At 40.2% G+C, this 17546-nt stretch overlaps 1 protein-coding gene across 5 annotated transcripts in view; it reads right to left on the reverse strand.

Moving 5' to 3' along the window:
* The window catches only part of CCDC171 (coiled-coil domain containing 171), a 178228-nt gene that overhangs the window by 78531 nt on the left and 82151 nt on the right, over positions 1–17546 (reverse strand). For all 5 annotated transcript variants that reach the window (XM_026718389.2, XM_087926588.1, XM_087926587.1 and 2 more), the window contains 5 exons: positions 15547–16051; positions 13927–14043; positions 7020–7246; positions 5665–5847; positions 3018–3203 (listed from right to left, as the gene is read on the reverse strand). In XM_026718389.2, coding sequence (XP_026574174.2) covers positions 3018–3203; positions 5665–5847; positions 7020–7246; positions 13927–14043; positions 15547–16051 — 1218 coding nt within the window. The remainder of the gene's footprint in view (positions 1–3017; positions 3204–5664; positions 5848–7019; positions 7247–13926; positions 14044–15546; positions 16052–17546) is intronic.

The following is a 17546-nucleotide window of genomic DNA, read 5'->3' on the forward strand; positions in this document are numbered from 1 at the left end:
TGCAAAATTAATCAACGGAGTTTTTAAACCTACTGGATGAAAATAACAGAAAATGTATATTGCCCACTTAGTAATACATGTTATATATCTTACAAACCAAAGTATATAGTATATAATTACCAACCTTATTCTTTGATGCCTTTATAATCATTAATATTAAAGGTTCTTAAAAAGTACAGGTTTTCAAACTCAGTGACTAAATAAACAAGTTTTATTTTTTCCTATTAACACTGTTTTATGAATCAGTACATTTTATACATCAATGGGTTATGTACTTTTATAATTAGTTGTCATCTTTGTGAAGAATCTTACTATTCAGTTTGTTTTTCTAGAAAAAAAACTAGTTCGGATGTTATTCCTAATTATTTTTTATTTATTTACATTCTGCTTTACATAGAAAAATACTATACAGGTAGTCCAGTGGTGGGATTCAAATTGTTTTACCACCAGTTCGGAGGGCGTGGCTTGGTGGGCGTGCTTTGCCTAACGCCTGCGCGCAGCTTTCCCCACACCAGCTGAGACCTGCAGCGCCAATCAGCTGAGAGGATAAAGAAGAGAAAAGCTCAGGGGCGGGTGGGAGGGCCGATCCTGTGCTTTTCTCTGCTTTATCCTCTCAGATGCTCGTTGGAGGCTTTTTTTTTTTTTTACTACTGGTTGGGCTGAACCGGTCTGAATACCACCACTGACGTAGTTCTCGACTTATGACTACAATTGAGACCAACATTTCTGTTGCTAAGTGACACATTTGTTAAGTGAGTTTTGCCCCGTTTTACGAGCTTTCTTGCCACAGTTGTTAAGTGAATCACTCCAGATGTTAAGTTAGTAAGATGGCTGTTAAGTGAATCGGGCTTCCCTGTTGATTTTGCTTGTCAGAAGGTTTGCAAAAAGTGATCTCATGTCCCCAGGATCTGAATCACTTCCCAAGCATCTGAATGTTGATCATAGAACTATGGGGATGCTGCAATGATTGCAGGTGTAAAAGTCACTTTTTTTTTACTGTAACTTTGAATGGTCATTAAATGAATTGTTGTAAATCAAGGACTGCCTGTAATCCAGTAGTTCTCAACCTGTGGTCCGTGGACCCTTGCTGTGATATTGTCACAGGGGGTCCACAAAGGCTTGAAGAAATGTTATGATTTAAATCTTGAGTTAAGCCTTGGTGGTCCGTGGCCATGGTCTGTGGCCACAACAGATATTTAAAGTGGGGTGGGTCAATCCATGGTGAAGAAAAGCTTGAAAACCACCTGCTATAATCTTTGATGTGTTGTTCACTGATCCTGGTTATACTGAGAAATATTTTTCTTTTAAAAAAAATAACATCTGTTTACATTCTTGAACACTCATTTTAATATCCAATTCTCAAAAACACTCGTTTTAATATCCAAGCATGATTACTCTCCTCTGGTGATCTGCCCAGGTGTATCAACATTTGACACCCTGTTGAAATTTGGAAGGGTAATCAAGATAGAGTAACGGAAGGGGGAAAGCCTCAAATTATTAAGAGATTAACTTCATTAACTGTATCTAATTAGTTTTAACTTTAATTAAAATTTAATTTAATCAAATCTGTTTTCCCTCACCCTTACACTTATTTTCAATAAACAGGGTTTCGTTTTTCTCACGGCCTCGGCTACTTCTTGGTTCTGTCTCACTGTCTACTTTAACAGTGTAGCCATTCGAAGATAATTTGGGGAGGGGTGTGAGTGTCCCCACTTTCGTCAGGAAACCAGTTTGCCATTCTGCAGACATCAATTTCATTCTCAAGTGGAAGTCTTGCAAAGAGATGCTGGCAATCCTGGAATGAAAGTACTTACAACAGTTCACTCAGTGATGGTCCAAAGTTGCAACAGTGCCCCCCCAAAAGTAACGGATGAGCGTTTTTCACACTTATGACCGTTGCAACAGACACGTGATTTTCACGCTTATGGCCCCTGTGGTCACGTGATTTGCATTCGGATGCTTTTGATAACCGGATCATATTTATGATGGTGGCGATGTCCCGGGGTCATGTGATCACTTTTTGTGATCACCTGCTCACAAGCAAAGTCAAGGGGGAAGCCGGATTCATTTAATGACAGGCTTACTAATTTACAGCTGCAGTGTAAATTCACGTAACAAATGTGGCAAGAAAGGGGTGTAAAATGTGGGGGGGGGGAATGACTCACTTAACAAATTTCTCACTTAGCCACAGAAATTTTTGGGCTCAATTCTGGTCGTAAGTCGAGGACTACCTTCAGCTTACAACAGTGAGCTGTTTGAGCAATACAAGGAGCTATATTTCCTTCCCACCCACCCTTTTCTTTCTTGATAAGAGAATAAGAGCTGCCGCAATAAAGCCACCATAGCCTCTCCCCACAACCTCCAAAGGAAAACCCGTTACATCTTCTATTTCAGGAAGTAGTAAGTAGAACAGCAGAGCTATATAGGAATATGCGCTGATTACATAGCTTGCCCAGTTCCCCGGGGGGAAACATGCATATGTAATAAATACTGCAAATTTGTAGAGCAACTGGCCAATTAACTGCCTCCTTGGCCTTCTGCAAAACAAACAAAAGAAAAAATAACCATGGCTTAGGGATAAAGGAGCTGACCACAAGAATACGAGCTCTCTCTCCTCTCTGGTTATGAACCACTTCCCCTCTGTCCAGACTAATTCTTTCAAAGATGTCAGGAGGATGAAATAAATTACTACGTGCATTGTAAATTCAACATGCTGGGGCCAGGGGACAGGACCTCTGTCCTTTTGCTTTCTCAACAACAAAACCCAGGCTCATTTTTTTTAATACTTTATTTAATTTTAAGAAGTTACCCTCCACTCTCTTCTCAACACGGACTCTTTTCCTCTTTCTATCCAAGCGCTTTTTTTTTCTTTTTACCTCAGCTCTCTGTTTACCTGAGTGGCTGCACTTTATATCACTTCTGTGGTCCTAAAAGCCTAAAACGCTGCCTTCAGGTGAACATTGGGTTTTTATTCTTATTCTTATTTTTATTTTACTTTCGAAGAAGCACCATCCTACCTTTACGGCATCGCTGAGAGTTTGGTTTTTGTCTGCCTCTTCCGAAGAATGCAATTCCAGTTTAAACTGCAACTCCTGGAGCTGCTGCGCCTGTTCCTTCAAAAGCATTTGGGCCTGCTGCTCCCGGAGTAATGCATTATTTAGTTCTTCACATGCACTTTCAAACCTCTCGTGGGTGATCAATTTCTGATAAAGGAAATAAATTGTGTTCTGTCATGAAGCAGCAGCATTGTTTATACACTTGATTTTCAGTATTCCACTTGCCAATATGCAACATTCTAATGTAAAAGTTTTCAAGCGCTCAATATATTTGCCCTAGAGGCTCTCCTCTCCAAGCCAGGGCCATTAGACAATGTTAATGCCAGGTGATTTTTATTTGCAAGATTTCTCAAAAAGCTGAAGCAGAAGTGCAGGCATCAAGAAAGCTTTTCTTTCAAATTCCCAAGAAAGATGTTGTTGTTCTTATTATTATGATTATTATTATTATTACTCCACAAAAGGAATTAATCTGAACAGAACTGCCATATTGCTCCATGTGCTTATCTACAGCCAGATCACATCTAATGTCTTATTTCGGACTGAACTAAAATGTTTTGGAAAAACTGGCTACCAACAGATAGAACCCTAGTCCTTATTTATCTGTTCTTGTCCGTTTACATCAGAGGTGGTATTCAGCAGGTTCTGACCAGTTCTGGAGAACCAGTAGCGGAAATTTTGAGTAGTTCGGAGAACCAGCGAATACCACCTCTGACTGGCCCCGCCCCCATCTATTCTCTGCCTCCTGAGTCTCAGCTGATTGGCTGGGTCTTCTTTGGTTGCCCTGCACAGGAGAATGGAGCTGGAAAGCAGGTTAGTGGGGTGATGAGGGAATGGATTTTGCAGTAACCTTCCCTCAGGAGTGGGGAGGGAATGCAAATTTTACAGTATCCCTCTCCTTCCACACCTACCAAGCCATGCCCACAGAACCAGTGGAAAAAATTTTTGAATCCCACTTCTGATTTACATGTTGCAAGACTAAATGAAATAAATGGCAGTTAAAAGTTTGCCTCTCCATTTAATACAGGTAGTCCTCGACTTACGATCACAATTGAGGCCAAAATTTTGGTTGTTAAATGAGACATTTGTTAAGGGAGTTTTGCCCCATTTTACGACCTTTCTTGCCACAGTTGTTAAGCGAATCACTGCAGTTGATAAGTTAGTAAGACAGCCATTAAGTGAATCTGGCTCCCCTGTTGATTTTGCTTGTCAGAAGGTTTGCAAAAGGTGATCCCATGACCTTGTGACACTGCAACAGTCATAAGTATGAATCACTTGCCAAGCATCTGAATTTTGATCACATGAACATGGGGATGCTACAAAGATTGTAAAGTGTGAAAAAAATGGTCATAAATCATTTTTTTCAGCGCCATTGTAACTTTGAATAGTCACTTTGAACTGTTATAAGTTGGGGACTACCTGTAGAGCTAGATATCAAACTACAGTTTTACTGGGGCTCTAAGATTGTTTTATAAAATGGAACTTTGCTCTCTGCATTTTCTGCTGGGAGAGGTGGATTACATTTCTACCAACTGCAATAAAAAGGAACAGAAAAATCCCACCACATAAGCGTCAGCCTTTCAAGACAGTCTACATCAGGGCTGTCAAACTCCTGGCCTTGCGTCACGCACACCCACGCCCGGTTTAGCGAAGGGGGGGAAAGTCCCGATATGTCACAAGGCACCGCTAGGACATGAGTTTGACATCCCTAGTCTAAATTAAGGAACAGACAAGCAAGGATTACAGGAGTGCTACCTTATTTGCTTCCTTTATTAATATAGTCTGGAAAACCTGCCTCTTTTTAAGGATCATCACTGCTCTAATTATGGCTGTATTTAAAATCAATAGGGCTGTTCCGAAGCTATCCCTTTTTAGTATTGTCAAAGTTTCCAGAAATTCAGACTACTTCTGGAAGATATGTGGCCAGAGGTCCTGGACACCAGCAATATCGACATGTATGGGAAAAGCCTTCAGAGATCCAAGCTATTATATGTGACAACATGTGGGCCTTTGTGAATGGTGATCACCTCCAGTCACATGAAGCAGTAGCAAATACTTCCCATCTACAGCTGCCGGGTAATAATCCCCATTAGATCACCTGTTCAATCTTATTGCAGACCTGGTAGAAACATAGATCTTTTGCAGCATGTGAGGAAAACTTGCTTTATTTGACAATTTTGCCAACCGTTTGCAAAATGCAGCGTGCAATACAAGCAGAATGGTATATAAAAACAGTAAGAGTTATGTTATCCATACATCATTTGAGTTTTCAAATTCCAGTTCTCCCACAGTGCAAACAGCCTAATTTAACCGACCAAGAATTCAGCTTTTCTGAATAGATTATTGACTCAATCTACTGTACCTTATTCTGCAACATAATGGACTAATTTTACCAGGAGTAACTTTGGCCTTTTCTTTTAATAGAGCTAACTCCCAGCTGAGAATTGACAAGACATAGAGAGGGGCTTTGTGCATGTGTGAGGGGAAGCAAGAATGAAGAATCCCATCTAAGAAGGTAGAGGTTCTCCAATGGATATTTAAAGGATGCTAAATAGAATCCCCTCCTTTAAAGCTGATTATTCCCTCCCTCCTTCTAATCAAATAGACTTACGGATTGCTTAAACACATATAATTGCTCTTGCAAACTATGAGCTTTGTCAGCCTCTTTCTTCATCTCATTCAAATTCCGTTTGAATTCTGTGAGCTCCAAGCGCAGTGACCGCCGTTCTACTTCTGCCGTGTGCAGCCTTTGTGTAAATTCAAATATCTGCTTCTGCAAGGATGCTACGGTTTTCTGGCATTAAAAAAAAACAGGAACAATGTGTTATCTAGAAAATACTGGTTGGTTAGGCAATAAATCAATAGTTTTGAACACCTGAGCAAATTAAGACGAAGCTCCCCTTTTCTAAATTCACCCAAAAATGTAAGTATTCTCAAAGCAACTCTTTAAAAAAAGTGTGTGTGTATATGTGTGTGTGTACACACACCATGTTTTCCCCAAAATAAGACCCTGTCTTATTTTTATTTATTTTTTGCCACAGAAAAAAAGGCAACCAGGTCTTATTTTCAGGGGATGTCATCCACTGACTAACCTCACTCGTGCACGTCGTCCCCCCGACCTCCTTTTCACTGTCAGAGGCCTTCAGGAACTTCTTCTGTGGCTAGCAAGGCTTTCCTGAAGGCGTCTGTAGCCGATAAAGAGCTTTGTTATCAGCTACAGAGGCCTTGAGGAAAGCCTTACCAGCTGCAGAAGAAATGGGCTGGCAAGGCAGGCGTCGGGGTGTGCGAGGCCTGGCTACAACTGTCCAAAGTAAGTAGTAGGGCAGCTCCACACACCCTCCATCCCCACCCTAGCTTAGTTTTTACCCATGTACACTGGAAAAGGTGGTATTTTGATTAGAGCTTATTTTGGGGTAGGGCTTATATTGGGTCCATGTGTAAAAATCAAGCTAGAACTTACTTTCAGGGTAGGTCGTATTTTGGGGGAAACAAGTTTTATACACACACACACACAAATACATATACACACATATATACACACATACGCAGAGAAGGTATTTTCTGAAAATGAAAATAAGCATGAAGAGCAATTACTGTATTTTGGGGGGAGAAATGTCTTTGGAAACAGCATGCATCCCGAATATGCAGTGGGTAATCACAGGGTTTTTGAAATTAAAATCATCCATTACCTTACAGGGGTATTTTAAAAGAACACTACACGCATTGCCTTGAGCGGCAAATGACAGAAAGGATGTAAAAGGTTGGGGGAAAGAATTACTGAAATAATATCAAATTGAAGGAAAGTCTGAAAAATATTGCCTCTTGTCTTGCACCTCCTCAGTTTTCCTTTAGGGAGCTGAGCAGACTGAGGAGTGCTATGTAAACTAAACTAAGAAAGGATTAACATTTCGAAAACCAACACAATGGGAAAGCTTCCATCATGTAACTGATCGTACCCATACCAACCGTAGCAGGGGTCCTGTCAGTTATGCCTGCTTCAAGGGTCTGGGCGTTTATTTTATGGAGCCCACGAGCCAGCCTTTGAACCAAGGAGTTTTTCTCTACATAAGTCATACTCCGACTGCTGTCCACTGGAGTAACTTCCATCACGACGCAAAGTTTCTCCATAAGTTTTGAAAATGAATTTTTTGCTGCATTGGTGAGCAAGTGCCCCGAAAGCCAGGATTTCATATCTTTGAAAGAAAAAGAACCAGTCTGTAAATAGAGTTGGTTTGTATTTGTGGATACATTAAACAAAAAAAAGAAAGGGTTGGCAATATCTGATGAAGGTAATAATCGCTGACAAGTTCCTGCATAGGGTAGATGGAGAACCTTTTTGTTGTGATGTGCCAAAAGTGTGCATGTGCATGATAGCACGTGGGTGCCGGCACCCACAGTGCAATGCACCCCACCCTCCTGCGCATGCACAACCAACACCTCCGCCCTGCCCCCTTACCTGCACTGCACATGTGCGTGCCTCCCAGCTGATTTTTGGTCCGTTTGAGGCTGTTTTCGCCCTCCAGGAAGCTCAAGGGAAGCCTCTGCTCAGGAGGCCGAAAAACGGGCCTTCTGGGAAATACCGGAAATGTCTGTTTTCAGCCTCCAGAAGATCTCTGGAGGCCGGGGGAGGCCATTTTCTCCCTCCTGGAGGCTCGAGGGAATCTCGGGAGGCTGAAAATGGGCCCATTTCGGCACTTCTGGTATTTCCTTGCATGCCCGCATTAATAGCTCTGCGTGCCACCTGTGGCATGCGTGCCATAGGTTTGCCATCACGGGGTAGAGTCTTCTTAAAGCTCCCATTGCATTCTAAGCAATTTCACTGAAAGCTGATTAAGGCCTACTGAATTTCTACTGGATAGAAAAAAAGAAAAGAGGATTGTTTACCCCATAGCTGACTTCTCAAAACCTCTTTTAGCAAAGAGGTTTCAAGCAATTCAGTTTACAATCAAAACCGGGCGCTCTCTGCAGAATATTCTGCATGAAAATTCATTTGAATTTTAGAAAAGGTCTAATATAACTTTCTAAGTAAACCTCTTAAAAGGTGTGATGCAAATATTCTTGGAATAGGAGGTTCGCGTCGCTTTGGACCTATGTCACCTTGACCAGTAAGCCATCTGCAACAAGACAATGCTGTTGATGAGAAAGATTTTTTTTATCCAGCTTTTACAGATAGAGATATTATACTTCACAGATAGAGATATTAAACTCCTATTAACAACCATTCAGATTGCACTTCCATGTTCAATAACAGGCACTGGGTTCAAGAAAAAGAATGGAATGGTTGAAACAACTGTATGCCCTTATGCAACCCTGCGGCATTTTTGTTCTTTCGTTAATCCAAAGGTAACAATATATGACACCCAAGACTTGCTGGAGAAGCAGACTCAAAGCTGCTTATCAGTATCAATGAATTTACTAATTCAAAACAGAAAATAAGTAACTGCTACAAATATAACTGTTTCTTTTTCTTTCCTTATAGCTTAGATGTCTAAATCATGTGCTGCTTAAAATTACTGAGGCTTGTACCTTAATGCCACACTATTTATATTCTAAGACAAGAGAATATAATTTACCTTATTCCAAGGCAATTAAAATTTTACAACTACAATTACTTATTTCCCCATAGGATTCTGGTAATCAGCCTTCTCATATAATGGGCTTAAGCCTCCAGCACACCCAACATGTTCTGCTTACTGGTAGATTCGTCAGGTCTGTAATTAATAATTGTGTTTAATGTTGATAAATAAAATTGTCAGTGCTCCTTCTACTAATTGGTATTCTAGATAATGGTTAATAGGTTTATTTATGCCTTAATAAAAGTCTTGTAATTTAGTTTCCCCTCTGCAAGTCAGGCCTTAATCTGTCATTACTTGTCTTGTGATATTATCAGGGTAAGATGACAACCATGGCAGAGCTTATATTCATTCAGGAGAATACCAGATCTCTTGTTGCTGTAGAGAATTAAAATATTTGTTCTAAAGTTTAAAGCAGAAAGCCTCTCAAGGCGTATTTTCAGAGCAAGCCAGATTCCTGCGGGCATATGTATTCTCATATACACACACTGCGAAGAATGAAAATGAAGGGGTTCCCATTTTCTAGGTAAAATGAAATACAAATAAGACTTCCAGAAAATTCTTTCCATCTGCTACCAGATGGAAACAGATCTGCTAACATCTGAATAAAGTAGGTGCTGATGAATCAATTTATTTTCTATGAAATAATAAGCGCAGCATTCATTTTTTAAAAATCTTAGCATGTACAAAACTTGTTCATATATAAAATAATATTTTCCAATTACATGTCACCTTGGCAGAGACCCAAAGTTTGCTGGCTGGCTTACTCAGAGGGAGGGAGAGATTCATTTATTCATTTATTTGTTGGAGAAATCTTTGATTTATGGACCGTTCATCTTTCATTACAAATTGGGTTTTAAAAGTCATATTGTTTTCAGAAATGGTGGCCTAGGTGACAAGGTAGGGTTCTTCTCTGAGTGCATAAGTTTATGCACCTCAGACTACTTTGGAAACTTCTAGAATTCTGAAAAATATGGTTTGAAACATTTGGAAAGCACCAACTGCTGGAATCTGACCTTAAATACCAACTAGAAATGTTAAAACAGTTATGTAAAATTCTTAGCTTTTCTAGCCATGTTTGGAATCAGAGACTGGGAGATGGATTGAATTAAATAATAAAATATGATGTTTTAAATATGTTTTTTATCTTTAAATAAAGCTTTAAAGAAAACTGTAATCTGGTCAAATACTAGAATCACACAGGTTGAAATATCATAGTACTTAACCACATCATTCCATTTAAAATTAGAAGTTCAGACTCTAATAAACACAATTTTCAGGTTAATATTAGAACAATCTTGTATTTAAGGCTCGCCAGACAGATCTGGAGGGTTAAAAAGAGACGGGGGGGCGGGAAAGAAAACTTATCTAGGACGGAAAAATATACACTATCTAAAAGCAAAGCATAATGGATAATGGTTTTGACTAAAACAAAGAAATGTATGAGTTAGAATCATTCATGGTTTTGAGAGGTGAAATGAGAATAGAACACAATTCCAGAAGGTACTGTATTCTGCTGTATCTATAACCAGAGGGAAAAGAATATATACACTTTAAGTACCTGGCCACAAATATCTAGGAATTACAGTAAAAGCACTAAATAATTTATGTTATGATGAGTGTGTGAGAAATGTCTTATACAAACGGTTACAGTACAAAGAGCAACAAACAAATGAAGCAAGTGAAGCAAAGCCCGATGAAAAGTGACAAATATTACTTGGGTGACGGGAGAATGGCATGCATTTATCTTCCTCACAAAGGAGGAGGAGGAGGAAGAGGAGGAGGAGGAGGAGGAGGAGGAGGAGGAAGAGGGTAAAATTCCTTCCTGATATTTATATGCCAAAAAGATCATGGACTTTTGAAATTCAGAACTGCAAAATGTTCACACTCGCTCTGTCAAATCAACATAACGTTGGCTTCCCTTTAAACTTGAGTCTGGTGTTTAAAAGTGTAAGAATAAATTCCGTGGCCTGGTTCCAGAAAGCTACTTCACGTGCACTCGAGAGATTGTGTGACGTGCCCAGTGGGATTGTATGTTTATATGTATCTTTGAACAGCAGACCTCAACATCCTATCTAACTAGTTTGAAACCACCTTCTGTTTGGAGGAGGTTTCAAAACAAGCAAGACCCAAGTACCCTTTGACGCATGAAACGACTTGCAGCGCCCTTCAAATCATGGATTGTTGTTGTATGTTTTAACTTAGAAGGATAAAGCTCCTTGCCTCGTTGAAGATGGATTTGAAGATGTGCCATCTGGAGCCCTCCGTGGAATTCATCTTTGCTTCACCAACTATGTTTGAACAAGCTGCAATCCCCTCCACCACCACCACCACCGTACCCCAAACTGATTTAGAAATGCATTCTGACCAAACAGAACCAGTGCAAAGTGTAAATATTTTTCACCTTGCACAGGCATGCCAAGATACATTTCTTAAATGGTAAAAGATCATAGTAACCTAAAATAAGGCTTCTGAAACTCAACATTAAGAAAACTAAGATCATGGCATCCGGCGCTCTCAATTCCTGGCAAATAGATGGGAAAGAAATGGAGGTAAGTGACAGATATTATTTTCCTGGGCTCCAAGATCACTGCAGTTGGGGCCTACAGCCAAGAAATTAAAAGACCCTTGCTCCTGGGGAGGAAAGCTATGGCAAATCTAGACAGCCTACTAAAAACCAGAGACATCACCCTGCAAACAAAAGTGTGTATAGTCAAGGCTATGGTTTTCCCAACTGCAATGTATGGCTGTGAAAGTTGGACCATAAGGAAGGCTGAGCGCCAAAAAATTGAGGCCTTTGAACTATGGTGCTGGAGAAGACTCCTGAGGATCCCTTGGACTGCAAGGTGGTGAAACCTGTCAGTCCTAGGGGAGATCAATCCTGACTGCTCTTTAGAAGGCCAGATCCTGAAGATGAAACTCAAATACTTTGGCCACCTCATGAGAAGGAAGGACTCACTGGAGAAGAGCCCAATGCTGGGAACGATTGAGGGAAAAGAAGAATGGGATGACAGAGAATGAGGTGGATGGATGGAGTCACTGAAGCAGTCGGCCTGAGCTTAAACAGACTCCAAAATATGGTAGAGGACAGAAAGGCCTGCAGGAAAGATGTCCATAGGGTCGCGATGGGTTGGACACGACTTCGCGACTAACAACAAGAAAAATAAGGCTTCAATGAGTGAACTGAAAAAAACAGGCCGCGTGTGCAGAAAGAGTTCTACACAGAGTATTATATGTGAATATTGGTCAGCAGCCTCTCAGCCACAACCTCCAGTCCGTAGACATCAGTTTTTGGCACAAATAAAAGATTCTGGAGATGTTCCTAGATGTTCAACATCTCGAGTGAACCATGGCCTTTATTGCTGGAATTTTTCACACTAACTGGCTTATTCAATATAGGTAGACCTCGACTTACGACCACAATTGAGCCCAACATTTACGTTGGTAAGTGAGACATTTGTTGAGTGAGTTTTGCCCCATTATACAACTTTTCTTCCCGCATTTGTTAAGTGAATCATAGCACTTAAGTTAAGTTAGTAACCCGGCTGTCAGATGAATCTAGCTTTCCCATTGACTTTGCTCACCAGAAGGTTGCAAAAGGGAATCACATGACCCCAGGGCATTGCAACTGTCATAAGTATGAGTCCGTTGTCTAGCATCTGGATGTAAATCACATGACCATGGGGATGCTGCAACGGTTGTAAGTATGAAAAATGGTCATGAGTCACTTTTTATAGCGCCGTTGTAACTTTGAATGGTCATTAAACAAACTGTTATAAGTCAAGGACTACGGGTATCTGCTTTTCATCTACATTTTAATTCCCTGAAGTTTGTGTGTATAAGACATTCATTTATGGAGCATACTCATAGTGTGAACATGTGGATGAGCACAAGATGTCATGTGTTCCATTGCTGTATTTGCCTCTAAAAGTTGCCAACTGTAATGCATGGAGGTGTTCAGATGTTAACTGCTAGTAACATGGAACACTCCTGCATCACTTATTCTCGCTGCATTTATCACCACTGTTACTCCAAGCAAAGTGGTTGACCAGAGTCATGAACCAATGCTTATAATCCAGCTCTTTTATTAAAACCATCTGTATTTCTCAAGTAAGTCACATTTTCCCTGGTGACTCCTTCTTTTTTCCAATTTTCAATTTTGAAAATGCATTTGAAAAGACAGTATTGACCATCCCTTATGTCAGTGCAGGAATTCTGTAAATGAATTCTGATATAACGGCTTAAGTCAAGGATTTTTTTTTGACCCTGGGCTACTATCAGGGGTGGGATTCTACCGGTTCAGCCTGGTTTGGGAGAACCGGTTCGTTCCAACGATCAGCTGTTAGGATCACCCGCCTGACTCAACTCTAGTCTGTGCTTTATTTCCGGGGGTTTCCAGCTCAGCTGATTCACACAACACAGCGGATTGCTGCATGTCAGCTGTTTTACACACAGGGCTTCCAGCAGAAGGTGAGTTGCAAATGCTGCATGCCGCGCACAAAGCGTGTGTTTGGCGTGCCCGCACACTTTTGTTACATTGGTTGAATCCCACCCCTGGCTACTATACTATACCATGCCCACTGCACATCTGCATAGGCAGAGCCTAAAGTGAGTTTTGAAAGCCTCCCTGCTTTGCCTGCACCAACAAAGCAGGGACACTGACAAAATGAACCCTTATTGCTTAGGCAAGTCTGCAGCCAGCTTGCTTAGGCAGTGGGCTAAGCAGACTCCGAGCAACTTTTGACAGTGTTTTCATTCTTCCTGGGAGAGTCTGATTTAAAAAAAAAAAGTGTGTCAAAACTGCTCAGGACGTCCTAATTGACAGTTTGGAAACCTTTTCTTAAATTACAGCGGTCACAACTGAAAACATATCCTAGCCTAATAAGAAAGGAGGAAGCATGTTATGAATCGATTCATCAGGCTCATATTCTCTTTGTAGCTATTGATAGAACTCTGCATTGATTTAGACCAGTGGTAGTCAACCTGGTTCCTACCGCCCACTAGTGGGCGTTCCAGCTTTCATGGTGGGCGGTAGGGGTTTTGTCCCCTACTTTATAAATCAGCATTACTGATTTTACTACTAACAAAGATACAAAAGTGGGTGGTAGGTATAAAAGGATTGACTACCCCTGATTTAGACCATTCTGGTTCTTCCAAATACCCATAAGAACATCCATCTATAATTATAGCCAGTTCGCTTATTTCTAGGTAATAGTAGTCTATGCTATCAAAAGTTTGCCCCTTTAAAAAAAAGGAGTTGATTTATCAAGGTCAGACCAATGAAGAAGCTCAGACATTACCTGCCTTGTTAATTACTTCTTGTAGCTCATCCATAGAACTAAGGACTGCAGTAAGAAGGTCACAACTGGTAAACCAACTGAATGCTTGGAGGCAGCGAATCTGCTCCTTTTGTTGTCCTGCATCACAAAAGAGAAGGAAAAAAATGAATTTGTTCCATCCTATAGAAACAGACATTATTATTTACACAATTCATTATAGCTTGGTATGAAATCAGAAGTGGACACATTTAATCTTGATTTTAATATAATAAATTAGAATATACTTTAAAAACTTTCCTGGATTCTTATTTTCATATTGTTCTTGGAAAAGAAGCTATTTCAATTCCCAAAAATGCACATAAAAATACTTCTAATATATTTGAAAGCTGAAACAAACTATTTTCACATGAAATCAGAAATTAAAAGTATAGCTATTAGATACGTCCAGTGTAAGTGATGGAGCTAAAGCTTCACATGAAATAAAATGAATGAATAGGCAAATTCATTTTTGAACAATGTACTCACAAGTTAATTTTAAGCGTGTCTGCCTCTGTAGAAAGACTGTGTTTCAAAGCAGTTACAAAAGAGGAACAAGTTTTACTTGACAAGATTGAGATTGATCTTAAAATGGATTTAAAAAGGAAAGACTACAAGAATCATATGGAAAAAGCTGCTACACTGACATACAGAAGAAGCTAACTGATCTCTCAATAATAAAAAGGGATATAAAAATAAAAAACCAAGAGCGTGACCTGGATAATTTTTTTTTACAAAAGAGGTTTGTTAAAGCACTGAAGAATTTTGTGAAAAAAGAAAAAATGTAAATGTAAACTACCAGGACATTATTTGAAAGGACTAAAGATAACGATTATTAAAAGTAAAAGGAAGGAATATAAGGTTGTTTTATTTGATCAAAGTTAAAATATTTATGATGTCATCTCTGTAACCCTTTGTTTGTTGTTTGTTTAATTTGTTTTCAGCCCATCTCACCACAAGGATGTTTGATGACCAGGACTGAAAGAACAACCTTTAAGGATTTTTTTTTTTACAGATAAGATTTTTTTTACATGTTATATGTAGGGGAAAAAAAACAATTAGTTGTATTTTAAGAGAAGGTGATTAAGTTGCTAACATTTGTTTAAACTTGTGATGAAGGAAAAAGTCATTTTGCTATTTTTTTCTTTACTATATTCTTATTTTTTTCTATTTTTTCTTTTCTTCACTTTCTATGTTTTCTTTTATTATTTTTAGTTTCTATTAGTTTACCTTTTTAATTGTAACTTTTAATAAAATTACTATTAAAAGATTTCCTTCTTTATAGCTTAATAAGACATTTGAACCCAAGCATCATAGTTGTTTCTTACTTAGCATGCGATCTCATCCAGATGCAATTTAGTTCAGCCCCAGTTTACTATCAATTCAGTAACAAACATTCCAGTACATTTAGCACCAACGCTGGGGGTTTCCGTTGATTTAATTCACTTGCTAAATTTAGTTTTGACAACTTAAACGTAATTTCTCCTTTCAAATTGTGAAGCATCTGCTTCCACCCCCACCCCCATTGCCTTTGCCTAGTAGGATGGTAGGTACTAAAAGTATAGTTTGACACAACCTATATAAAACATCAGCTTGCTATCTTACTTGACAGACTATGCACATCCTTGGAATCTCCAATGCAGACAGGGATTCCTATGCCTTCTCTGACACCATCTACCCAGGAGAAAAGGCAGCTGCACGACTGGCTGCATAAAATTTGAAGCCTGTGGACAGCCAGCACCACAATAACACTTTTTCGGAAAATGTGTATCCAGCTTCTGGAATGCCTTTTCTTCTTCCCCTTGCTTTGCTTCCTCTCCTCAGTTTCACACAATGCACTGGCCAGTGCCCTGATTTCTTGCTTGAACATGTCACAGGTGTTGACCTGATCCTGAAGAACATCTCTCTGGGTCGAGAGGGCGCAGGACCGACAGTACAGAGGATACAGTGCCCCAGACAACAGCGCGCAAGCCGCCAGCAGAGATCTATGTTCTTTCTGAGTTTGCGTCAACAAAGCTTTAAGGTGCGAATTCTCAAGGAGTAATTGCTCTTGGACTTTTTCAATAGCAGAGAACTTCTCTTTAGCTTTTTCTGCCATGTCTTGGTATTTCTGTATCGGACAGAGGAAAAAGATGTTAGCTTTTTAACAAAATATAGATACAGAACAAGAATTGATCAGTCTACTGCTGACCAGTGTGCAGTAAATGAAGCTGACCTACTTTTCTTATATTTACTCTGTGAAAAGTGTTTGGCTGACAGTTGATTGAGTAGGCCGAAGTCATACCGTGGTTCTGATAGACAAGAAGAAATTTGAAAACAAATCCAACATTCCAAACCACTGCATCATATTGGCTATATCAAAGCGTATTTCTGTTCATACATGATCGAGCTCTGAGATTCAACCTGAATGCCATTATCAGTAAACTATCCATAAAACCACATTTTCACGTGGGGGGATCACTTAGTTGTTGTAAGCTGTAGTGGTCAAGATGTACATCTGTGGAACAAAGAAACTTTAAACACTGCAGCAACAACAACTTCTGTTTTGTGGCTACAATATTTAAAATATACAAGTAGTCCTCAACTCACGATCATTCGTTCAGTGACTATTCAAAGTTATAATGGTGCAGAAAAAAATGACCTATGACCTGTGCCAGCAATTGCCTTACCTTACTGAGGTCTGCAGTTGGAAGAGACCACTCCTGGAATGACTTGGATTGGGATGAGTACTCGCTTAACCCACAATTCTCAAGGACCACAAATTGCTGGGATTGTCACTGTAAATCCAGGGTGTCAAACTGGCAGCCCGTGGGCCAGATGTGTCATGTACAGGCCACACCCACCCAAGCTCCACGAAGGGGGGAAATGTCGTGAAATGTCCCCTGACGGCCACGAGTTTGACACTTTTGTTGTAAGTCCTTGCAGTCATTTGACACCTTGTTTTATGACCACACCAATTTATCATGGCAATCCCAGTGATTGTAAGTCAAGGACTACCTCTACCACAATCTGATCTCCTTCTCCAATAAAGAAGCCTATTTGTATTTAGTGATTCAACAATGAATCCTGGTCCTGAAGCTATTTCAAAACAGGAGAGTGCTCAAAGAACTCAACTGAATAGTGATCCACCATTGCCCGAACACCAGTGGTGGTATTCTTCTGGTTCGGCCCGGTTCTGCAGAGCTGGTAGCAGCGATGAGCAGCGGAGACCGAACCAGTTCTCTCCACTGCTCTGATGTTGGGCCCACCCACCGGCCCAGGCTCCCATAGTCACCTTTATCCGCTGAATTTGAAACACAGCTGCTTTACGCGGCACAGAAGAGTGCCATGCGGCAGCTGCTGAAGCGACCGGGATTGTGCAGGTGTGCAGGAGGCAAGTTAGAACGCCTCTGTGCCTGCGCAAAGTTCGCATTTGGTACATGCATACACGCCAAGAGTGTACACATGTGCAAAGCACATCCACCAAGCCACGCCCACCGAACTGGTGGTAAAAATATTTGAATCCCACCACAGGCGAACACATCTGGAGGACACAGTTATTAAAAGAAGGAACATGATGCTTGAAACCCCATCCATCCTGTAGAGACCAAATCAAACTTCTGTTG

The sequence above is a fragment of the Pseudonaja textilis genome, chromosome 2, assembly GCF_049901715.1.
Source record: "Pseudonaja textilis isolate UNSWEBS1 chromosome 2, rPseTex1.2, whole genome shotgun sequence".
In the NCBI taxonomy this organism is placed as follows: Eukaryota; Metazoa; Chordata; class Lepidosauria; order Squamata; family Elapidae; genus Pseudonaja; species Pseudonaja textilis.